This window comes from Falco rusticolus, chromosome 5 (genome assembly GCF_015220075.1).
Source record: "Falco rusticolus isolate bFalRus1 chromosome 5, bFalRus1.pri, whole genome shotgun sequence".
In the NCBI taxonomy this organism is placed as follows: domain Eukaryota; kingdom Metazoa; phylum Chordata; class Aves; order Falconiformes; family Falconidae; genus Falco; species Falco rusticolus.
In genome coordinates, this window is record NC_051191.1 from 85419623 (window position 1) to 85443281 (window position 23659).

The 23659-nt window shown below is 41.1% G+C and overlaps 1 protein-coding gene across 2 annotated transcripts; it reads right to left on the reverse strand.

Moving 5' to 3' along the window:
• Positions 1 to 3321: 3321 nt before the first annotated feature.
• LOC119149181 (cell surface glycoprotein CD200 receptor 1-A-like) lies at positions 3322 to 22362 on the reverse strand. Of its 2 annotated transcripts, XM_037390182.1 has the most exons (6): positions 22062 to 22361; positions 8738 to 9046; positions 7716 to 7970; positions 6795 to 6897; positions 5805 to 5856; positions 3322 to 4522 (listed from the first exon to the last, which is right to left on the reverse strand). In XM_037390182.1, exons 1-6 carry the CDS (start codon positions 22144 to 22146, stop codon positions 4400 to 4402), a joined length of 927 nt encoding a protein of 308 aa, XP_037246079.1. In that variant the 5' UTR covers positions 22147 to 22361; the 3' UTR covers positions 3322 to 4399. The 2 variants fall into 2 exon arrangements, with proteins under 2 accessions (XP_037246079.1, XP_037246080.1); XM_037390183.1 differs by lacking the exon at positions 6795 to 6897 and having other exon boundaries at positions 22062 to 22362.
• Between the last annotated feature and the right edge of the window lie 1297 nt (positions 22363 to 23659).

Below are 23659 nucleotides of genomic sequence, written 5' to 3' on the forward strand. Positions count from 1 at the left end.
TAAAGCCAAAACCTTTCTTCATGGGGAGAGCTGAAAAGTTGCTGACTTTCTTCCTGTGACTTCGCAACATTCTGGGGAGTTTAGAGGGCAGGCTTGCCTGACTGCTGAGAGACAGTCAACACAGCACTTTTGCATGGAGGATGACTGCAGCACAACAGCAGCACATTGCAAAGAGAAGTAGCAAGTACCCTGATGGAGGAAGAGGAGTGCAGGAAGGACTTTCCTCTAGACCTTCTGTGCTACTATGGAAAAAGAGCATATTTGTATGTGTGTGTGTACGCAAGACTCTTAGCTCATATTATTTATTACAGTCACAAATTAAAATCCTGCTTTCCAAATATAGCAGACCTGAATGTGAAACAAAGTAGAGGATGAAGGATACAATCAACCAGTTAGCAACTTAGCAACATCCAGGTCTGGAACATACATGATTTAATCCAGTGTAATAGGCCTGTAAAGGATCATAAACCCCTACAGACAGCAGGTCAGCAGGTATTATACTTCCGTAACTATAATATGTTACATGTAAACTGGCAAGAGTCTACCTTCAAGAGCTGCTGTCTCATAGGATCAACTTTGTGGATGTTGAACAACATAAATGACTTTCTAGTCCACAGAAAAAAAGTGTAAGAAGTGATGGCACTGTTTTTGCGTGGGAAGAAATCATTGGACAGTATTACACCTATTTTAAGTGGGGAATTTCAGAGGAATGACTGAGTTGACTGGCTCTCTTTGGTAAGTCACTGGAAACTGAGGTTCCTTTAAAACTTGTTTGTAGCTGATTCATACTGACTTTTGTTGCCTTCCATTCTAAAATAACATACAGAAATGGAGAACAATTCTTGCATGCAGAGAGCACCTGGACAAAAGTGGCTGTTTCATAGCTGCTAGATGAGAATAAATAACCAATTGTATCAGTTTACATGACTAATACATTTAGGAACTGCAATCAATTTGGAAATCTGTTTTCCAGCCATGGGGTCATAGCCCTCAGGAGGCTATCACAAAAGAAATCTCTAGCAATGTGTGTCAAAGACTTTTCATAGAATTGTAGAATCACAGAATCATTTAGGTTGGAAAAGACCTTTAAGGTCATCAGTTTAAACCGTTAACCCAGGACTGCCAAGTCCACCATTAAGCCGTGTCTCTAAGCACTGCATCTGCATGTTTTTTGAACACTTCCAGGGATGCTGATCTCACCATGTCTCAGGTCAGCCTGTTCCAATGCTTGACCACCCTTTCCATGAAGAAACATTTCCTAATAGCCAATCTAAACCTCCCCTGGTGTAATCTGAGGCCATTTCCTCTTGTCAGATTGTTTGTTATCTGGGAGAAGAGGCCGGCCCCACCTTTCTACAACCTCCTTTCATGTAGTTGTAGAGAGCAACAGGGTCCTCCCTGAACCTCCTTTTCTCCAAACTAAACAACCCCAGATCCCTTAGCCGCTCCTCATAGGACTTGTGCTCCAGACCCTTCACCAGCTTCGTTGCCCTTCTCTGGACACGCTCCAGCACCTTAAGGTCTTTCTTGTAGTGAGGGGCCCAAAACTGAACACAGGATTCAAGTTGTGGCCTCACCAGTGCTGAGTACAGGGGGATGATCACAGCCCTAGTCCTGCTGGTCACACTACTTCTGATACGAGCCAGGATGCTGTTGACCTTTTTTGGCCACGTGGGCCACACTGCTGGCTCATGTTCAGTTGGCTGTCAACCAGCACCCCAGGTCCTTCTCCCCAGGCATCTTTCCAGCCACTCTGCCCCAAGCCTGTAGCATTGCATGGGGTTGTTGTGACCCAATTGCAGGACCCAGAACTTTTTCTTGTTGAACTTCCCACAGCTGGCCTCAAACCACTGGTCCAGCTTGTCCAGACCCCTCTGCAGAGTCTTCCTACCTTCAAGCAGATTAACATTCCCCCCCTCAACTTGGTGTTGTGTGCAAACTTACTGAGGGTGCGCTTGATCCCCTCATCCAGATTGTCGATAAAGATATTAAGCAGGACTGGCCCCAGTACCGAGCCCTGGGGAACAGCACCTGTGACCGGCCACTAGCTGGATGTAGCTCCATTCTCCACCACTCTTTGGGGTCAGCCAGCCAGCTTTTTACGCAGTGTAGAGTTCACCTATCAAAGCCATGAGCAGCCAGTGTCTCCAGGAGATGCTGTGGGAGATGGTGTCAAAGGCTTTACCAAGGCCCAGGCACATCCACAACATCCACAGCTTTTCCCTCACCCACTAGGTGGGTCCTCATGTCATAGAAGGAGATCAGGCTCACCAAGCAGGACCTGCCTTTCATAAACCCCTGCTGGCTGGGCCTGATGGCCCCATTGTCCTGCACGTGCCACGTGATGGCACTCAGGATGATCTTGCTCCATAACCTGCCCCGGCACGAGGTCAGGCTGACAGAGCTGTAGTTCCCCGGATGCTCCTTCCTGCCCTTCTTGTAGATGGGTGCCACACTGGCTGACCTCCAGTCTGCTGGGACCTCCCTGGTTAGCCAGGACTGCTGATAAATGGTGGAGAGCAGCTTGGCGAGCTCCTTCGCCAGCTCCCTCAGTGCCCTCGGGTGGATCCCATTCGGCCCTATAGACTTGTGCACGTCTAAGTGGAGCAGCAGGTCACTGTTTCCTCCTGGACTGTGGGGACTTCATTCTGCTCCTTGTCACAGACTTCCAGCTAGAGGACTGAGTACCCTGAAGGTAACTGGTCTGACTATTAAAGACAAGCAAAGAAAGCATTAAGTACCTCAGCGTTTTCCTCATCTTTTGTGGCAATGTTCCCTGCCACATCCAATAAAGGATGGAGATTATCCTTGGCCCTCCTTTTGTTTCTAATAGATTTGTAAAAACATTTTTTGTTATCCTTTATGTCAGTGACCATCTTAAGTTCTAGCTGGGCTTTCTCCTTTCTAATTTTCTCCCTGCATAACCTAACAACATCCTTACAGTTCTCCTGAGTTGCCTGCCCCTTCTTCCAAAAGTGATAAATTCTCTTCTTTTACCTGAGTTCCAGAAAAAGCTCTTTATTCAGCCAGGCCGGGCTTCTCCTCCAACACTTGCCTTTCGGCACACGGGGATGGCCTGCTTCTGCACCTTTAAGACTGTCTTCTTGAAGATCTATGATCTATGATTCTGTGATCTAAAGGAAAAATCTAGTTCTTCTGATTCCACCATCAAACCAAGTATCTAGTCAGTCTTTAAAAATACTGGAATAAGAGGTAGTAAACAGAGGTTTACTTTAAACAGAGGATTTCTTTACTCTTACTGTAAAGCCAGTTCCTATTTTAGCTAGTAAGGTATCAATCCAAAAAGTTTGAGAACTGCTAGTATATAGAGGACAGTTTATTTGACTTATTCCCAAAGGATATTTTGGGAAGGTGAGAAGTTACCTCAACATGAGACAAATTAAGAAATATAAGCTAACTTACACATTAAAAAGTGGGCTTGCAAATATATTTAAAGGAATATCAATAAAATATCTAGGCATATGAATGAAAAAATCTTCAGTTGTGGTAGTTAAAATAAATATGATTAGAATTAGCAAGCATTTTATCCTTTTTGTACATTATTGCACAGTTATAGAAGGTATATTTGAACTTGTTTCGTTTTGTGAAATATTGGATTTCTTTTCTGTTAAAAGTAGCTTACTGGATTTGAGTAACCTAATTCTTTTACAGTTTCTTGATGACAATACTCTTAAGAAAGAGAAGAATACCCTATTTTCAGAAAATGTTATGGAAAAATAATCATAACAATGATCTGAAATACAGAACAAACATTTAGTGGAAATACTGAATGTGAATCTAACAAGTAATTAACCACGCAGTGAAGTGTCTTTCTTAGTGGATGACCTTTAAATTCATCACTCGTTTCCATTTTCAGGGCTAGGGTATTAAAGGTCTTCCCTACCAATACCTTCTGCCAATTGAGTTATTCTGTGATGATCAGTACTCAGGCCACTACGTTAGTAATTTGTAAATTAGAAAAAGTGGCTATTGATTGAAGAGTGTTTCAGTTTAGTTCAGACATAACACTCCTCCCATCTCCTGAATGTGTGCAATATAGTGTCAAGTGCATCAAAGTAATGCCTAGAAGTGACTGACAAAACTAGGATCTCCAAGGCAAGAACAGCAAAAGGAAGACTGATCACAACAGCTTTTCCAGGAAAAGCTATGGCATGGGGTCAGTCACATTTTCCCAAGGAATAACAGGAAACCTCTTTCCTAAGGAAGAAGGCAAAACAGGGGAAAAAAGAACTATACAGACTCATCAGCAAGCACAGGTGTTTGAACAGACGTAGTGAGCTCTGTTGCCCCAAAATCTGAAGAAATCCTCTGAGAAATTTCTTTCTCTAACCGGTGTTTTATAAAGTGTCTCTCTCCCTTTCCAGTGATGTTGAATCATTCATGTTGCTGGTGACAGTCCTTGTGGAAGATTCTGCCCCGCTGTCAGATCAGATACTGAGTTGTAAATTACATTTTCCTTCTGCACATAAATAGTATAAGGTTCCACTTCCATTGTGTCTTCCTAGCAAAACAAAACCAAAAACTGTAAATACAAGGGGCAATTTAGTTTGGCACGACTCTGCAAGCATTTCGTCTGGACTGAAGAATGTAACTGGGAAATAGTGCTCCCATATTTATTCTTCTTGGACTCAAGATAAAAACAACTATTGTTTTTTCTAGCAAAGAACTTGTTTTGCTGTTTCTGTTAAAGATTTGAATGGTAAAGCTGGGGTATTTGTTCACCTGCTTCTTTTTCCTCTCCTACTCCACTTACTTCGGACTGAAAAAAATTGTATTAGGGTCTAATTCTCTAGAAAGAGCAAATAACATGGTAGAGTCTTGACCGTGATAGATTCTTCCATCAGTCTACAATTTCAGTCTACAGACACGCTAATGAAAGTTGCATGATGTGACAGACTGGTACTTCAGTCATTATTTTACATTAAATGCAGCTGCATCTGTCATCAACAACTGGGAGGTAGGACAGCAATAACAGTAACTAGAATTAACTAAGTCTTTTCAGAAATTGAAACTGAAACACTTTTTTAATTGATGACAGAATTTGAACCTAGTGTTTACTGTAGGTGCACAGATATTCATAATATAGGTGTAACATGTCTTGCCTGCATAGAAATGCTGTTATTTATGTTTGGTAGCAGAGAACAGAGACACAGAGCTGTTGGGTGAATTGCTCAGCTACACAGAGCAATTGAAACAGCATGGGGAATTCAAAAATACCCCCCAGCTTGCAGCTCAGCACTCCTTCCATTGTTTTATAAATGTTTTGTCTTCAGTATCGTTGGTTCTTTGATTGTGGATTGACCATACAAGATAAAGAGTGGCCTTCAAAACTTGCACAATATCGCAAGAGGGATATTCTTGTTCTCCCCTGTGTCTGTTAATTTGGTTGTTTGATCCTCTTGTTTACTAATAGCTTTGTTAATATTCCTATGATACTGCCTCACCTCCTCAGTACTGTTGCTGTTTGTACAGCAGTTGTGGTCAGCGTATCCGATATGACCAGGGAGATGTAGTGGAACTCACTCTTATACTCAGGTAAAGATGGCAGTTGCTGAGCCTTTGCTGTTGAAACATGCCTCTATTATTTGCTCTAAGTCAAAATGACGGTGATGCTAGGCTTTGTTTTGTCCTCAGATACAGTTAAGAGCAAACAGACAAGACACAGTAGCACCTGCTGAAAGCAGAGAGTAAAAATTTCATGGTTTCCCTTTACTGACCATGTTTTCAGGGCTACCAGAAGATCACTGATTTGGTGATGGTTGAATTTGCATCATTCTCCTTACCTGTGGGGAATCTGTGGGAGCAGTTTCAGGAGTTTTGGTTTTGTGGCACAGTCTGTGGAAAAGAAAACGGGTATTAAAACACAATCCTTCCTCAGTCCTAGGTTTGGCTGGATCACAGCTCGGTTTCTTTGCTCGCAAGCTTATGAAACATTTATTTTTTTTTTTCATCAAGAGTAAAGCCAAAAATCCTTCTCATGCCTCTCTCTCTTGACTTTTGATCCTGAAAATATGGCATCCTGACTTTCTTTAGAGGTCTTTTCTCATGTTTGTGGGTGCTTAAGCACAAAGTGGAAGCAGATTAAAATCAAAGTCCTCTGAAAGGTTGTACAATTTGAAGTTAGTGAAATTGTATTGAACTAATTCTTCACCTCTGAGGGAGAAGGTTTGAGAGAAAAGCAGTTTTGGAATAGGGGAAGGAGGGAACATAGCTGAGGTACTCGGTACAGATGCTAATTCAGCCTTTCTCTGCACAAATGATTTACTGCTTTTTTCTCCATAGCAAATCCTAAAGGGGCTAGAGTCCAGCTTCACCCAGGATGCTTTTTCCTAAATACAGATACAATCTACTGTCCCCTCTGTGGATATGGCAGGATAGCACTGGCTAAGTCTTCTGGTACTTGATAGAACTTATTAGGCATCAGGAGCAACCCCTGATCTAAACAAGAGAGACACTGACAGACTATCACAGTATCTGAAGAACAGCCTTACTCTCCCAGTTTCCTTTAGAATGAAGAGCTCCCCTTTAGCATAACAGTCAATGCAATGAGGTTCCTCTGCAAATGCTACCTATTTTTATTTTACTCAGGTGCATTATTCAGTGAAGATGTGTGCAATGTACAGTGTCTGCAGTATAGAAATATCTGATGTAGTTCATTCAGTTATTCATAAACAGCACAGACTGACAGAATTATATGATTTCAAGACAGAAACAGTACTTAAAGATTTCTTCTAGCACTAGAAGATCTTTCCTTAGCACCCTATCATACATACCTGTCAATGTGGAGCTTAAAATAGTACATGACAGCCACGAAGGGGATAATGCTCAGGAAACAAAGAATGATGGAGACATACAACCAGGTAAGGTTCATGTTCTCTAAACACAAAGAGTTAGTATCAGTTGTATCTTCTCACTGCTCCATTTCTCTATTATTTCAGTACAGATTAAAGCTGCTTTAGCACATACACACATTCTCAGCATGCTCATATAATAAACATAATCCCCTTCAGCAGAAGGGAAAGTCAGTAACGAAATTTGTCTGAGAAACACAAATGGAGTCTGTATCAGAGACAAAAGCAGATCCCACAAATCCCACAGTGAACACTCACAATATTTTTTCACTAAGCCATACCTCAGATCCTGTCAAGGACTCAGCATATCTCAGTACTGCAACTCACATAGTTCTCAAAAGCAACAAAAAAAAGCAAAACCCAGAAACCAAATGTCGTACAGTCTCAGACATTCACAACTTGCAATGATATGTTTTCTTTCTTTCTGCTGGCCACAGAAGAGTTGGTTCTCTTTCTCTCCCTTGCCATGATTTCAGCAAGAGACTTTACATTTGCATATAAAAAAAAAAAAAATTGCTTATGTTCTGCTTCAAAGAGATTATTTTAACACTATAAAGTCATGAATGCTTTTTCTCTGTACCCAACAACATTTCCAATACCAAAAGAATACTATCACACTTATGTATATCCTTCTTAGAGAAGAACCCATTCGAAAATAGTGTCTAGAACACAAACAAGCTGGTGATGTTTCGGGGCAAAGGCAGCTGGGGATGGTGCTCTTGTCTATATAGGACTTCACTGAAGGTTTCTATAGTTTTTATGGATTTTTGTCCCTAGAAGGAACAGAAATGCACTGGAAGCCGACCAGGATTTTAAACATCCAACAAACAAAGAGAAGCTTACCTGGGGGAGGACAGCCTACGTCCATGCTCTGGTTCCACACTGGGTGGGACATGAAGCAGGTTGCATTAGTCACGTTGGTGCTATATGCTGCGAACTTGCTGAGAACAGTCACTGTCCCGTTGTCATGGGCTTCTTCCCTGGGGGGGGAGTTGCTCTCTGGGACCCACCAGATCTGAGCAGCCGGCCTCCCTGCCCCTGCCTCGCACACCGGCCTCCCATCATCATCATCACAGCGCACGGTCAGCCTGGGGGGGACTGCAAAGTGTCAGGGGGGGGAGATGCATGGAGTTAGTTTGCTGCAGTTGGGATATGATGTTCTTGTTCTCTACCTAAAATGTACAGTGCAAAGAGCAGAAGAAGGTTGGAGGCGCCACCCCGTTACAGCGACATGGGCCAAAGTCACAAGAGACCAAGATCGTGCCTCCTTTTTCCCTTTTGGACAACTCTCCCCCATTCAGGTGAGTCACCGCAGCCATGTGCCATTAGAGGAGGTTTTCTTGGACATTGCAGGGGGGCTTATCCCAAATGCGGGGCTGAAGTAGACTTTTGTGCTAAGCAGCCATAGTACACGTGGTTTAAGATGTATCTGAATGCCAGCATGAGAGGAAATGGGTCCCCTCCTACGGTCTGGGTAACAACATCCCGCCTTTGACAGAGTATCTCAGCACTTGGAAGTGTTACTGTCAGCTGCTTTAGTTCTCTTAAATTAGTCTATTAATGATTGAATCTATGGGATAAGTGGATGCGTGTGCAGGGTCCTCTTTTAGTATACTGGAAATTGCTTCACACCTCTTGCTTCTAACTAGACAGTGGAAAAGGGGGTAGCAGAAGGGAGAAGAGGTTTGGGAAGTAAGAAGGGAGACACACAGCTACTACCAATGAAATGCATGACACTTTCTCCCAGCAAGAAAGGTCCTTTTCCTACTGCACACTTCCCCTGGTGCATGGAGAGAGGAGCTTTGTATGTCCAGGCACAGACATGGTCCTTTGCAGAACTGTAAAATGAGGAAGGAGCCCCTTACCCAGCACGGTCAGGTGGTACATCTCATGGAAATTCCCTTCTGTTGCTACTACTTCGCAGGTGTAGTTTCCCTCATGGGCTATTCCCACTTGCCGTATCTCAAGGTCAGGATCCCAATCTGGTCTGGATCTCCAGTTTATGCTGTCACTGCAGTTTGTTCTGTCTATCTTGTGGTGATCAGCCCTGTATCCCAAGGTGCAGGGGCCTCCAACTTTGGGGTTCATTTTCCATATTATCATAGTTGTATTTGGTCTGGGAGTGCAGGTGAGCACAGAGGTGCTACCTACCATTGCTGACACTTCGAGGTTCCCTGCAGGAGAGAAAGGAGAAGGACATGTGAGAATGTGCCAGGCACATCACCCATAGCCTTGGAGTTCTGCTCTGTGCTTCACAGAGAAAGGTGTGCGTGGTCACACACCAGCGTGAGGCCCTGTCCGTGCTCATCTGCGAATTGTCTGTCATCTCCTATTACAACTGTGGATTATGGAGCCAGTGGACTATTATAGTTTACCCTGTCAATACTATCAACAACACTGTGGGCTAAGGCCTTGTATATACCTCTTAGAGGTGTAACAAATAACCATGGTGGAGCTTTGTGCAGGAGTAAAGGTTTTTTCCTAACTTCTCAGAGGTGTCTTTTCATTTTCTGAATCTTTGTGAACATATAAATTCACACTGGGAGTGTACACAATGTGTACATATGCATTCACACCGTGTCTGTTCTGGTTTTACTGCAGTGGTCCCTGTAGGACACAAATGTAAGACCTACCCATTTTTGTGCCAGGCACACAGCTATGAAGGTGTTAAATATGCCCATATCCCTATGCCTCTTGCTTGCAAGGCTAAAATTTCAGAGAAACTTTATTCAGTTAATGTATCAACTGTGTTGACTCTCTAATAGTAAGTATGTCTCGTTCTTGAATTCTGCTTTGCCTTTGCTTGGAAACATGCTGATTTTATTTTATTTTTTCTATGACACTGACTCTTCTGGGTTTTAAAACATGACTCTTGCTTGGAGTCAGGCACAATACCTCCTGTCTTTATCTTTTCATGATCCATGAACTATGTACTTGAAGCCAGATTATCTGTATAGAAAATCTTGGACTTAATTCTCCCTTCCTGTTTTTTGGAAGTTACCACAGAAGGACAGAGAGCCAGATCACTATTATGGCTCCTCTGTGTGCAGTGTTTGTTCAATACAAGATTCACCCTCAGGATTGCCTTTAATATTTTTATATATATTTTTATATATATATATATATATATATATATATATATTTTTTTTACTATGGGTCCCTGAATTTCTTCTTAGCCAAGAAAGTAATTTGCCTTGGTTTTCTTCCTCTACGAGCTTTCAGGACTAATTCTTTTTTGCACATATTTAACATGAGTCATGCTTGCTGTCTTTATATTGACCAGATTTGGGACCCCTCATCTGCCTGTGTCTTCAGCTGACACATCCAAGGGGTCAAGTTTCTAGCCCCAAATTAATTTAACTATTTCTTTGATCATTGAAGCCTCTCAACATGATGCCACCTTTGGGACTGTTGGTTATTTTGGTTTATTTCAACTAGTCACATTGGGACCTTTTCCTAAATAAAGTATTCCATGGTGGGTTTTATTTGCAGTACACGTGTACATGTGAGCGAGCAGCTAGAGACAAAAGAAAGGTTACCTGTAACTCTTCTTCAAGATGAGTTGCTTATATGTGCATTAGTGCTGCCTACACTTACATTGGCAGCTGACCCTCCTTTGTGAGGCACTTTTGAGATTGAGAGAAAACAAGAGTCTCAGCCACAGGTTGTAAACTAGTGTGAAGAGTACATGAAAGAATGGGACTTTTGTGCCCTTTAGATCCTGCTGAAATTAAAAGCAAACAACCCCAAAAATCCACAATGTGTGTATATAAATAATCACCTGAAAAGACCTGTCACAGGTAAATAACTTTCTTATTCATAATCTCCTAAATGCGATACTTGATGAGTTAAAAGGAATAATATCCATAGCTGTAGCCCAAGCCAGCCTCCATTTCCCACCTCACTCATTCCCTCTTTTAATAGGTGACCATTTAAGTTTGAGACTAAACCACTGATCTGAGTGCTCTGTGTCTCTGATGGAACCCTGAGTTGCTCTTTACTTGGGCTGAGTAATGGTTTTTAGTGGCATTCGGAGATCTGAGTGTCAGGAGAAATCAGAGTACTACCTTCAAACCATGCATTAATCTGGAAGGACAACAAAAGTTAACCAACCTGATTTGTACTGACAAATGAGTTTTTCACAAATTATTCCAAAAATGTTAACCCCCTCCCCAAACTTTTCAAGCAGATATACTAAAGCAGCAATTGAAAGTTCAGCTGGAATATGCAAAGAACTAGAAGACCCTAGTTTTGCATGATTAATCAAACCTTTGTCAAAGTCTTCCTCAGAAACACCAGACCTGACTTTGTTGTGTTTCACTATCCCCTACCCAGAGTTGGAATTTCATGACCTCTGCTGGCTGGCACAATGGGAAGCCCAGTTCCTGAACATTCACAGTGCTGTAAGAAATGGTCTTAATGAGCATCAACTTCAAATTATTAGTCAAATCACTACTATTATCCTCTCTGAGAAAACTACAGTTGGTTTTACCTTAAAAACATTGTCTGAAATCTCATTACCTTCTGAGCCATTTGAGCTCAGTCACTTTTCCTTCTGTTTCAACTGTGTTCCTGGGAAATGATTTCTGGCTTGCGAAATGAACACAGTTCACTGCATTTAAACTACTTACAGATTCCTTTAAAGGTTTTTGCCTTTTCATTTTGAGGGCTAAATATCCCTTGTGTGAAGACATTTCCAAACCTAGACCTCGCTACTGCAGATTGATGTAGGTGTAGCTGTAATATTGCCCCACACTGTACAATGCTGTAATGTATCAGTTCCTCCAGCTTTATAATTTGGAAGTCAAAGTGTAATTCTGAGAAGTTGTTTGTTTGGTTTTTTTTTTTTGGGGGGGGGGTTGTTGCTGGTAGAAGAGGAAAATCAGGTGGGAATAATATTTCACTGAAGCCATCTGCTTCCCATTTTTATTACATAAAGGCAACAGTATTTAGCTTCCCGCTGCTCAATACTGCCAGGATTCATTGATTAATGTTTCCAAGCATGGCTTAAGAAGAAAAGTTCTATCTATTCACACCATTTTCTGATACACAAATTACCCACCAGCCCCACAAATGCTTGTTTCCTTGATTCAATTGTCAGCAGTGTCCTGTGATGTACTATTACATTGGAAGTGGTTTTAAATGACAAGATTTTTCTGCTTGATGACATTTCAAGAAAATGTGAGGTGTGTGTTTTAAACTGAGATGATTTTACCAGGAAAGGAACTGAAAGAAGCTCTTTGTCTCATGATGGTTTCTGGATGTGAGTTCTGTGAATGTCTCTGAAAATTGGAGAACAAAGTGTTTCCTCTCCCAGTTTAACATTGCCAAGAGCCTCAGACCTCCGACTCATGTCATCAGTATGGCTGACTTCATCTAAAAATGACTAAGCAAACCTAAGCATTCAAACAGCCTGTGTGTCGGGGCTGGGGGGTTTTTGGATATTTGCAAATGTTGGGCAGGAATGACACTGTTGTGCATATTTAATTGTGTACGCTTTTATTTACATATTAAAGCAGGATCATTTTACTAGACTTTCAACTCTACATCTCCTAAGCAGCCTATTGCAATATACGAGTTCCTCAACATAACCACTTGCGTGCTTTGAGACTGTAAAGGAAAACGGAGTGAAAGCAGTGCTTTCTTCTATGCCTTTCTGTCATATTCTCCCCTGAATGAATCAGGTACCACTCACTTCAAATTATAAGCCACACCAGTCATCTTAAAATCTACTGAATCATGTTTAAATACATTTTTAGGTTTACAACAAATTTGTGGAAGGATTCTGAATTCTCCTGTATCTTTTTACTAATTTAGAAGGCTTTTAGCAAGGCAAGAGCTTTTCCCCAGACAGTAGATTAATTAGTAAAAAATCTTCTTGTTTATTCTATCCTTCCATACAGCTTCCTACTTTTGTAAAGAGCCCTTATAAACATAATAAATTTAAATTGCTTTCACTTTACTACCCTCTTTCATTGGTAGAGTGCAGATAAGTGGCATTAGTGTAAATATGACTTGTGTACTTTCCTCCTTGCTTTGCCTCTTCTCTCATGCATGCTGCTAGAAACATGATCTTTAGATCATATTCTTTTACAGAATATGCATATGCCAAAAATCCTGAAGGGTTTGGCTAATTTGTATTTCTGAAAGGACTTTGAAGACCTCCTCCTAAGGTGGAACAAGGAATGTGTTTTTATCTCTGTAGAACAGAAATATATTATTAAGAGAGGGTTTTATCCTATATTATGATCCTGTTAGCCTGTTCACATTCTCCCAAGAACTGTCTAAAACTGCCTTTGTGTTGAAGTCAGAGAAACAACAACAAAAAAAAAAACCAACCAAAAAAACCCCAACAACCCCCACACACACACACAACGGTAAGGGAGCAAGGTTTAACTGCAAAGCCTGTACCTATTTTGATCGTCTTCTGGTTCAATGTGGCATGGAAGCATGCTGTGATGGCAGAGTGCAGTGGATACCTGCTAGACTGAGTCCCAAACCCAGTGTAGCCAGGCTGATACTGCTGGGCATTTGCTCATTAGCCCTGCTTGTCAGCCATGTGGACAGTTACAGTGCTTCCATTTCCATAGATACTCACATTATCACATGGTGCAGAAATCTTCCACCATGCTTCCTCTTCTTCCAAGAAAGCATATGCAAAAAAATACCTCTGCTTCATTTTACCACAGAGCATAGTATCAAGTTCAGATAATTTAGGGTTTTGAACTGTGTGAGCTAAAGTCTTGTAACTCACCAGCAAAATGGGCGTGGGATCGGGTAATACTTGATGAGAAACTTCCAAATGATGAAGAATAGTTTCAGCCATTTTCATAAAATTTTCTGATGAAAAGAAGATTTTCTTTTCTGTCCATTTCAAGCTAAAATATAGTCTATCAGATGTCAAGACCTGCTGGTTTTTATTACAGAGTTAGATTTTTTTAAAAGCAGTCCAAAATATATACTGTCAGGAATCAATCTGTAAATAGGTACGGGATCCACTAGCACAAAGGCAATCCTTTAAATAAAAATTATCTTCATCTTTATCCTGTCCTTCCTAGTCAGCCATAGCATTTCCTTCAATTTGTAGATGTTGACAGGACCTCATTTTGGGCTGAGGTTGGACATGCTCTGCTTTCTGTTTCTGGTGAGCATATCAAAATCCACCTAGTCTCTAAAAATGTGTTTCATTAGAACATAAAACAATATGCTAGAAAGCGAAAGCTCTTCAGTGAACACAGAATTGGTAGCTATACTCATGAAAAAAAAAAAAAAGGCCTGAAAATAACTCTCCCCTGCTCTCTGTGCACCTACAGAACAGGTTCTTTACCCCAGCCCTCTCTTCTGCTCTACCAACTTTCAGTGACTTGTCAGGCTGCACACATTCCACATGATCTCTTCTGAGCTCCTTTTTCCATCACTTCCATGACTTCTTGTGGGTCTGCTCCAGCCAAGCCCTTTGCCAACGTCTCCCCATCTGCTTTCTTTGCCATCCTCATGCTGCCTGTGCCTGCCTGCACTCTGGATACGTACTCAGCAGCTCTGAGGGAAGCCACAATCTCTCCTTCCCTCTGGGAATTTCACTAAATCTGAAGGGTGTATGCCTGCTGTGCAGGCAAACTAAACAAACAGAAATATTTGTCATTTAACAAGAGCTGGCAGCTAAGAACAACCAGCTGATCACTCACTCCCCCCACCCCGGTGGGATGGGGGAGAGATCAGAAGAGTAAAAGTGAGAAAACTCATGGGTTGAGATAAAGACAGTTTAATAAGTAAAGTAAAAGCTGCTCACGCAAGCAAAGCAAAATAAGGGATTCATTCGTTACTTCCCATCGGCAGGCAGGTGCTCAGCCACCTCCAGGAAAGCAGGGCTCCATCACACATAACGGTTACTTGGGAAGACAAATGCCGTAACTACGAACGTCTTCCCCTTCCTTCTTCTCCCCCCAGTTTTATATGCTGAGCCTCGTATGGTGTGGGAGATCCCTTTGGGCAGTTGGGGTCAGCTGTCCCAGCCGTGTCCCCTCCCAGCTTCTAGTGCCCCCCCAGCCTGCTCGCTGCTGGGGTGGGTGGGAAGCAGAAGAGGCCTCAGCTCTGGGCAAGCACGGCTCTGCAGCAATGCAAACATCCCTGTTATCAACGCTGTTGTCAGCACAGAACCAAAACACAGCCCCATGCTGGCTGCTGTGAAGAAAATTAACTATCCCCCAGCCCAAACCATCACAGTGTTCTACTCTGTTAAAGAGGACAGATTCAGTGCTGCAAGTGTTTTCATTCAACCCTGTCACTGCACCACTATTTTCTGGAATGGTGATTTCATGCTTTAAAATGACTTAAAGTCAGTTGCTAAAGTTTCCTCTGTGATAGCTGTTTAGTTTATGCCCGATGCATTAGGGTGTATGTGGCATACACGTCAGCATTCATCTATTCAAACAAAGGACCAGAAACAAGTACACTGCATTGCTACTTCTCTCAAGGTGAAAACCCATGTTGTAGCTGAGCTGAACTGACAGATTGGTGTAGCTGAAGAAGGGGATAACCAGTGCAGCAAGGACCTTACTGCCTGTGGGGCTGCAGAGAACAAGAAATTTGAAGAGGTGTGAGCTATCAGGTTCATCCCTGTGCAGTGATAACCATAGGACAACAATTAAATGTCAGTACTGTTAACTATGTCATTGCACACGGGAGTGAAGAGTGAAATGAAGCATTGTGTATCTACACATTTACTGTAAATAACTTCTCATTTTCAGTCTTATTATTCATAAATGAGTGCACTCTGGAAAATGACAATAACTTTTTTCTGTTAGCTGGAACGAGCAGAGGCCAGGAGCCCAGGAGTATGTGCTATCTGTCACGCTGATGTAGAAAAATAGGGAAGTCAGGTTCTGGGAGTTCTGTACAGTTCTGGGCTACAGAATCCTAGTTTGGTGGTGGGTGCAAATCCATCATGAGCAGTTTTCATCTTGGAGACTCATCTGACTGGTGGGTAGGGTAGGAGGCCTTTAGACTGAGGTCCTCCAATTTGACTTCTAACTATAATACCAATAGTATTATGCTATCCCTCATTGTTTCTCCTTGACTGTTAAAGATTTTAAGCCATGTCTGAGAAGGTTCTCAAGCTCTCTTCCAGTGCATTGAGTGCACATTCCAATGCACTGACAGATCCCACTTTTACATTTGAAAACGGACATATCTTCTTAGGAAAAAACAAACTCAGCTGAGGAGTTTGCATTTGTGTTTCAAAAATGTTCTGGTTACTGTTGTCATGCTAAAACTACTGTAATTGAAAAAGATTGGGGGAAAGACTTTGTTCTGCTTTTTTTTAACATGGTGTGTTATTTTTTAAACATAGTGTGTTGGACAGCTTTCATGGACAATTAGTTGCACCAGTTCCTTTGTGGTGTCACTTACTCAGTCATTTCTCCTGTTTCTCAGTCTTTCTCACAGTAAAAGGAGAAAGAAAGATTTTAAAAACAGGAACATTTGATTGTGAAGCCACTAAAATTTTCAGGGGAATCATCAGAAAATCAGAGACAGCTATACAGCTTGAAAGTGCTTCTGATTGCTTTCAAATAGAAAAGATTTCCAGCCTCTGTTATTCTTTATATCAGGTTTTAACACACAGTAGAACATATTTTTCCCCTCAAAATGGCTCAAGTCCATCACAGACTGTTCAGAAATGTAGCTGTTAAAGATCTTTTCACACTGTAAAGAGACTGTGTTACTTCCTCAGACAACATTCTATCGTGTCTTTATCTCTTACAGTAACAATCTACCACGGTGTTTTGGTGCATCTCACCACCCCCACCCCGCAGATTGTAATGTATTCAACTTGGAGGTATAATGAACTGAAACAATGATCATACCACAAGAAAATGACTAACTATATCTTGGAAGGAACATATTCTATGAGTCATAGTAAGTCATAATCAAAAATGCCCTACCGGACGCTTGGAAGAGGCCAGATACAACAGGCTGAGCTCTGCATCTGTTCGCCCCTACTACTGCCACAGGCTGCCTGTGGCACTTGGCAAGGCTTGTCTGGAATGAGGTGAGAGACAGACAAATAGAAGTGCTTCATATTAGCACAGGGATTGCTAAGGTACTGACAGGCTTTCATATACGGCAGCTTTGTGGCTCCAAAAATGTAGCCACAACAGCACTGGACAGAGTGTAGGCTGAAAACCAGCCCTGTGTGTCTGATGAGCAGTAAGTAGTTAGGCTACTCTAACCTTCACGATAGAAATACGGCCTGAGCTCATATGACTGTTTTTTGAAGTGCGATCACAGCTTTTTCGTATCCTTAAAAGGACACAATAAGAGATTTATACCTTTATTGTTAGTTTCCTACTGACACTCTTTTATCCATATTCATCCTTATTCCTTGAAAATACCTCCTATTCCCATTTAATTCTATTTAGGCTTTTTCCTGTCTTCAGAAATTCCTTTCTTCCTTGTACTCAAAATCTTCTTTTGGTCTCCTTTTAACACATTTCTTTTCTGCCACCATTACTGTGTCACTTGCAATATAAATATCCTTCTGTCTCATACAAGCTGAAATAGCAACCCTAAAACACAGTCAGAAAAATATACTTTGTCATTGTAAACTCTGGTTTACATGCCTGCAGCACGGCTGGATTTTTTTTAGATTGCAAACTTTAATATGACTGTAGATGTTGCAGGGAGGTGGGCACACTGACAGAACTTAATAATGATCCCAAGGTTTCAGTCTTCCCATTCAAGATAGAATATACCTTTGCAGTTGCCCATTTCTAGTTTCTAATTTTTCTATGATCTTTTAATTCTCTTTAGCTTTCTCCAGCATCCTTTCAAGCAGTCATTCAAGACGGCTGATTTTGAGGGCAAAGGAAAGATGTTAAAGCTCACCTAGTTAGAGATGCAGTTTGATACAGTGTCCTCTTGAAAATCATAAATTAAGCTGAAGAACAGAGGGACAAGTGGAGGGAAACATGATGGATAAAGAACTGGATTAAGGAGAGAAAGCAAAAGGCAGTGTTAAAAGGTGTCAGGTTAAAAGTAGCTTGCTAATAAAGTTTCTCAGCAGAAGATATTTATGGTAATTCTGTTTATCGATTTTACTGATGGCATTGGCATTTGCATCAGGAGTGTGTGAGGAAATCTGCTGAAAGCAAGAATATAGCATTATTAAGATAAAGAATGGAAATGTCACACAAAAAGGACCTTGATGAGTAGAATGATAGATGTGTGCTGAAATTCAGCAGCTCAAAATGTAATAACAATAAAAATAAGTAGGACAACAAATTCAGGCTGGAAATTAGAATAGAGAATCTTGCTTCAATCAGGAAGAAAAACAGCCTTTCAATAAGGTGGGTGCTTTTTTTGATGCTTAGATTGCTCATGAAAAGTGTTTAATGATACAATGCCTGCAAAAAAAGGCAATTTGATGCAGTGATGTAGGGGTCCTTTCTGAAGTTTTGTTTCCACCCTCACATATGATGGGCTATGTCTCAATATAAATATAACTCTAGAAAAAAGGATGGCTACACTTCTTTAATGGAGGAATTGGTGTTTAAATGATGTGTTAGTGTCATCCAGCTTACAGAACAAACACCATTGGCCAAATCCCCAGCTGACAATAAGTCATCACTGAATTTAACAAGCTGTTGTCTGGCTGTAGACTTTAAACTTGGCACAGCAACTTCTGTGTGCAAAGTAAGTAGATCTTCATCCTTGCAGAATGTGAGCTGGAATGGATGAGGGGAAAAGGGATTTACGCTGGATGCCAAAGTGCCTTGGGTAGTATATCTTCCAGAGTAGCACTGTGACACCATGTGTAACGCAGTGCAAAGGGCCCTTCTACTTGTCAGTACAGAAAAAAATACAGCATGTTTTATATTCTGTTCTGCATCCTGAACTTGGCCTTTTACTCTCTTCCTCATGAGAAGAAAAATAAAATAATTTGTACTGTTTATTTATGCTTAAGTGGCATTGTCCTGCTATTCTAAACAAAAATAGATCATTGACTGCAAACAATAGGTTGTATGCTCTCTTTTTCATACTTTGCAGAGAACAGATAAAGGACTGCTGTGAAAACACATTTATGACCTCTTTTTTATATGGTTAAAATCTCAGTCATACCTGTTCAGTGCTTAGCTTTTGCATAGTACTTTTCTTCCTACATTTTCTTACTCAGCACAAAGGTAAGGCAGCGTAAGAAGATTCCCTACATTTTTTTCTTACAAATGATTGTACCTCTAAATACAAAATACGTCAACTGTGAGTTTTAAGTAGCATGTACTTCTACAAGCGCATACACAATTACAGAAATTTGCTTTGTAGTCATGGAGTACGTGGTCAGCTTGCAAGACTGAACTTCCCTGTTTCCATGGTTTTGAAACTAGACACGTTCAGACAATGCATTTGGACCACAGCAAAATAAAACATTAATGTCAGAAGGACACGCTTTGGAGATTGTATTAGGGCAATTTAGATGTCTTCTGAGGAAATTTTTGCTTAATTTAATAGTACAGAATTCTGTTTTAAGTATTTGAGTAAGAGAAACAGGTTGCTTGGACTCAGCTGTGTTTAGGACAAAAGAAATCAGAAAGATTCCAGCACATAAACCCAAAGGAGCAGCAAAGAAATACTGAAATGGAGACAAATGTAAATTTACCAGAATCAGGTTTTAGAGTATGATTTTATTTTTTTTTATCTGCACCAAGATTCCATGGTAAACTAGAATAGGAAGCAGCAGAGATAGGAGCACTAAACACACGAGGACAGAAAAAGTCAGAAGGTAATAAAACACTAGTACACTAGTGAAAGAGAATTAACAAGTTATATTGAGAAAGAAACTAAATGAAAGCAATAGCATTCAAGAAAGTTGCGTATGCAGGTAAACTTGAACTCTAGCCAGGCTGCTCAGTAAACTACTTCACTTTTATACGCCTCACATACTCTAATTCCAGCACTGATGCAATGCCATTTGATTTTTCACTGTTGGTAAAACTGAACAACCACAGAGAATCACGTCTCATTATTGACAATGGATTTCTTTCAGCTTCCTCTGAAGCACTTGGTCATATCCATCGTCACAGGATACAGCTACAGGTGCAAGACTTACACAGTCCACCACTGCAAATCTCAATCCGATAAAAAGAAATTTATTGCATGAGCCTTTCATTGACGATCTCACCCTCCATTATAACCTTTCCTCTGGAGCATGTACAGAACCACCTGTGGTGTCCTGTCTGCTTAGTTCAATTAGAGAAGTCTTCAAAGTGTTACTGAAAAGATTTTGAGTCTTTTCCACTGCTGCTGCTACGAGGATTGTCACAGAAGGACTGTTAGTACAGATCAAGCACCAGCAGCTTCAGCAGCATATTATCCAGCTCTACCCGGGGGCAGATCTAGATAGGACAATCATGAAGTGACCTCAGCCTTGCTTCCAAGCTGCCTCTTCTGCTCTTGTAACAACTAACCAAACCACAAAACCCAAGGAAATGTTAAGGAAAATGCTACTGTAGATAAAGCCTGGTTACACACAACAGTTTTTTCATGACCTTACTTCATTAAAAGTAGCTTTCTCTAGTCTTCAGAAGGGGGGACATAGTTTGGTGGTTTGGTTTTTTTTTGGGGGGGGAGGGGGGCGCAGCATTCAAACATGAAATTAGATTTTAACTGAACAACTTTTTGTATGTTCTTTGAAGGGGAATATCATTGATTCTCCAAGACACTAAGAAGTTAAAATCCTATTACCTTTGGGTGAAAAAAACCCCACTTTTTGGCACTGGATTTTTTTTGTAATATTTCCAGCAAAGTCAATTATTAAAAAGAATTTTTGCTGGTAGGATTTTCCTTTGTCTTCCCCATTTTCTTCAACATTTTGTGACATGTCCATACTCCTTTACTTTTTGAGCAGCTGTATTTTAAAATGTTAACTGTCTCTGACATTACCATAACCTGCCTGTACGACCCTGAGCAGGTTCCTCAGTATTCTTCTGAGATAGTTCTTTACCTGCAGAATAGGGGCAGGATTTTTACCTCCAGTGTGCCTGTTGTGAGGTTTTTTTTAATAATGTTTGTGAAGTATTTAAATTTTTTAAATTTTAAATTTAAATTTTTTGCAAACTTTAATAATGTTTGTGAAGTATTTAAATTTTTTCCAATGGGTAGCACTGAGGTAACCATTTTGGACACCTTATTTGATCAGCCAAACACATTACAGGCAGGTGTTCCCTCACTGCCAATGATGACTGCATCCATTTTGCTTTAAAACAGCACCAAGGAGCCATTTTTATTTTCTGGCCAAATGGAACAGAACAACTATTGTTCATGTAGTTTAGTTCTACCTGTGCATAATGGGAATGGACTAATAGGAATGGACACATGCTTATGTGTTACATATTATTCATAGATATCCATGTTTTAATTTGTATCTCACAGACCTATCTGCCTTTTCCCTCTATCCACAGACAGTTTAAGTTTCTGGAACTGCTGCTCAAATCCCTAGTTTTGTTGCCAAGTCCCTGGACTGCCGTGTGCTGTCTGCAAGAGCACAAGCTCCAGAAATGCAAATGTGGGAGACATTAACTGTATTAAAACCAAGTCAACTACACTAGAAGGCAAGGTTAGAAAGGCTTAGAAATGCCACTGTCTTTGCCACAAAAGCCTTTCCTGCTATTGATGCTGATTTTGCCCGTTAGCTTCAGAACAAAATTCCAGAAACTGCTCCCTACTGTCAGCACATCAGTGATCTTCCACCACTCCTCAGAAAGACACAAGAGATCCCTGCCCTTTTTCAGAGCACCCACAGCCTCTCTTCAGCAGAAACCACATGGCCAGAACCTTCAAGTTCACAAATACTTTCCCAGGAATATTTTTAATATGTCAAACGGATCAGTTTCTCAGATGATGTGGATTCAGTGGTCTGAGTAAAAAGTCTATCTGTGACAAATGATACATTCCCGGCTAAGGGTCGCTAAATAACTGCCTACATGGAAGTCATAGGGATAACTCCCGGCAGCCTTGTAGCCCCTGAAGAAAGAAAAGTAGGATTGGATTTTGGGGAAGCACATTTAACTTGTGCTCCATAACTTTTAGTAATTAAGGAAAGTCACAGCATGGTGAATAGCTTTTATGTAAAGAAAATAGCTGTGCATATTTCCCTTCCTTCCATCCCTGTGGCTGACTGGTCCCAGTTAGACTCACCTACTGTACTCATGACCTTGATGGTGAACAGCACAAAAACACACACAGCCTTCCCAGCGATCTTCATGTCGCCTCCTGCTTTCATGACTCGGGCAGCTCCGTCACTCCATCCATCCCACCGCCAACCTAGCTGTGGTCATGGGGAGTATTTCTCGCCTGCCAGCGCATCCTTAGCAGCCAGTGTCAGTGTTTTCTCTCCCCCTTTCCCACTCCTCTCCTCCAGCTGTGCGTGCTCCTGGTCGACTGGCTCCTCAAAGCTGGAGAGGTTCCTCCTTCTGTCTTTTCAGAGCGCTAGGCTTCCTGTGCCGAGAGCCTGGGCGAACACTGAGGAAACAGATTGAACAGCTCTGCCTTCCGTTCATTGGCTCTGCTCGGGAGGCTGATGAGTGGAGATAAACTCTGCAGCAGAGCTCAAGGGGGTAAAAGTCGAGGAGATTATTCAAGGCTGAGTTTAATATCAAAAAGGAAATCTTAATCTTGGAAAGCTAGAGAAAAACTTACTCTTCATATTTGTCACTGCCACTACTACTACTGCTGCTGCTCCTTCTTTATCACTTCTTTGTCACCACCTCCAAGAAAATTCCTCCTCATGTCTCCCTCAAAAGAATCAGCAGTCTCAAGTCTTCTCTGTAAGTGATATTTTTAATGATTTCTCCCTTCAGTAGCTATTTAGCTACTGGCAGCATAGTTCTCATCTTGAACAAGGTTTTCCAGACCCTGGAAATAAGAGAAACCGAGTTTTGAGGGAAAAGAAAACCCTATTTTACATACTTTTCAACAGAAATAATACAGTAGTTGAAGCTGACCCACATAATTCACTGAAAAACTGTTTGGTTTTTTCAGAATACTTGTGTGGTTTTTTAAAAAATACTATATCTGTTTCCCCACATCCTCACTGATGTAGTAAGTTCAGATTCAGGGTTTCTTTTCCTTTCTTAAGCCACAGCACTCCCCCAGAACAGTTCCGTGGGTCAGCAGTAAAGAAAAGGCCTCAGCTATTGAAAGCTACAGCTCCGAATAATTACCGCTGAGGACAGAGGAGTAAGAGGTTAAGAGGAAACAGATCAAAGTTGGCAGGAAATTGAACTGCTCAGAGGCTAGGACTGCACACCGTGTCTGAACATCAGCAAGCTGTGCTGATGACTGTAGTATGATGTTTTGGTAATTTTGTTTGATCAGACCGGTGTTCAAAAATGGTCTGCATTGATGGTCACTGAGTGTGAATTAAGGTCCTATGTAAAAAAAAAATTAAAAAGACTGATTATGATCATATAAAGAAAATCAGATATGACAGAAATCCAGCTGGATCATCTTGGTCCCAGGATTATTTTATTGTCTACAGTTTTGTGAGGGAGAGTGTTCTGTGTATTTCTCCTCACTTGCTTTTTTTAAATTCAATTTAACATTTTGACACTCCTCCACATTGTTCTGAGGTTTTCGATATGTCATTCACATTAACATTCTGGGTTATTTTCCGAGTATTTACCATTGATCTAGGAATTAGTAATGTTTGTGAATAAATATCATGGCTATATTTTAGACAAGGGCATGGAGAGGAAGAAAAGGTGTTTATGTAAGTAGAGATTAAGATACAAGTT

Coding starts and splice junctions, on each gene's coding strand:
- LOC119149181 (XM_037390182.1), bottom strand. CDS start 22,146: ATGAAAGCAGGAGGCGACATGAAGATCGCTGGGAAGGCTGTGTGTGTT. Junction 7,971..8,737: donor GTACCACCTGACCGTGCTGG/GTAAGGGGCTCC, acceptor GACACTTTGCAG/TCCCCCCCAGGCTGACCGTG. Junction 5,857..6,794: donor TTTAAGCTCCACATTGACAG/GTATGTATGATA, acceptor TCTTTTCCACAG/ACTGTGCCACAAAACCAAAA.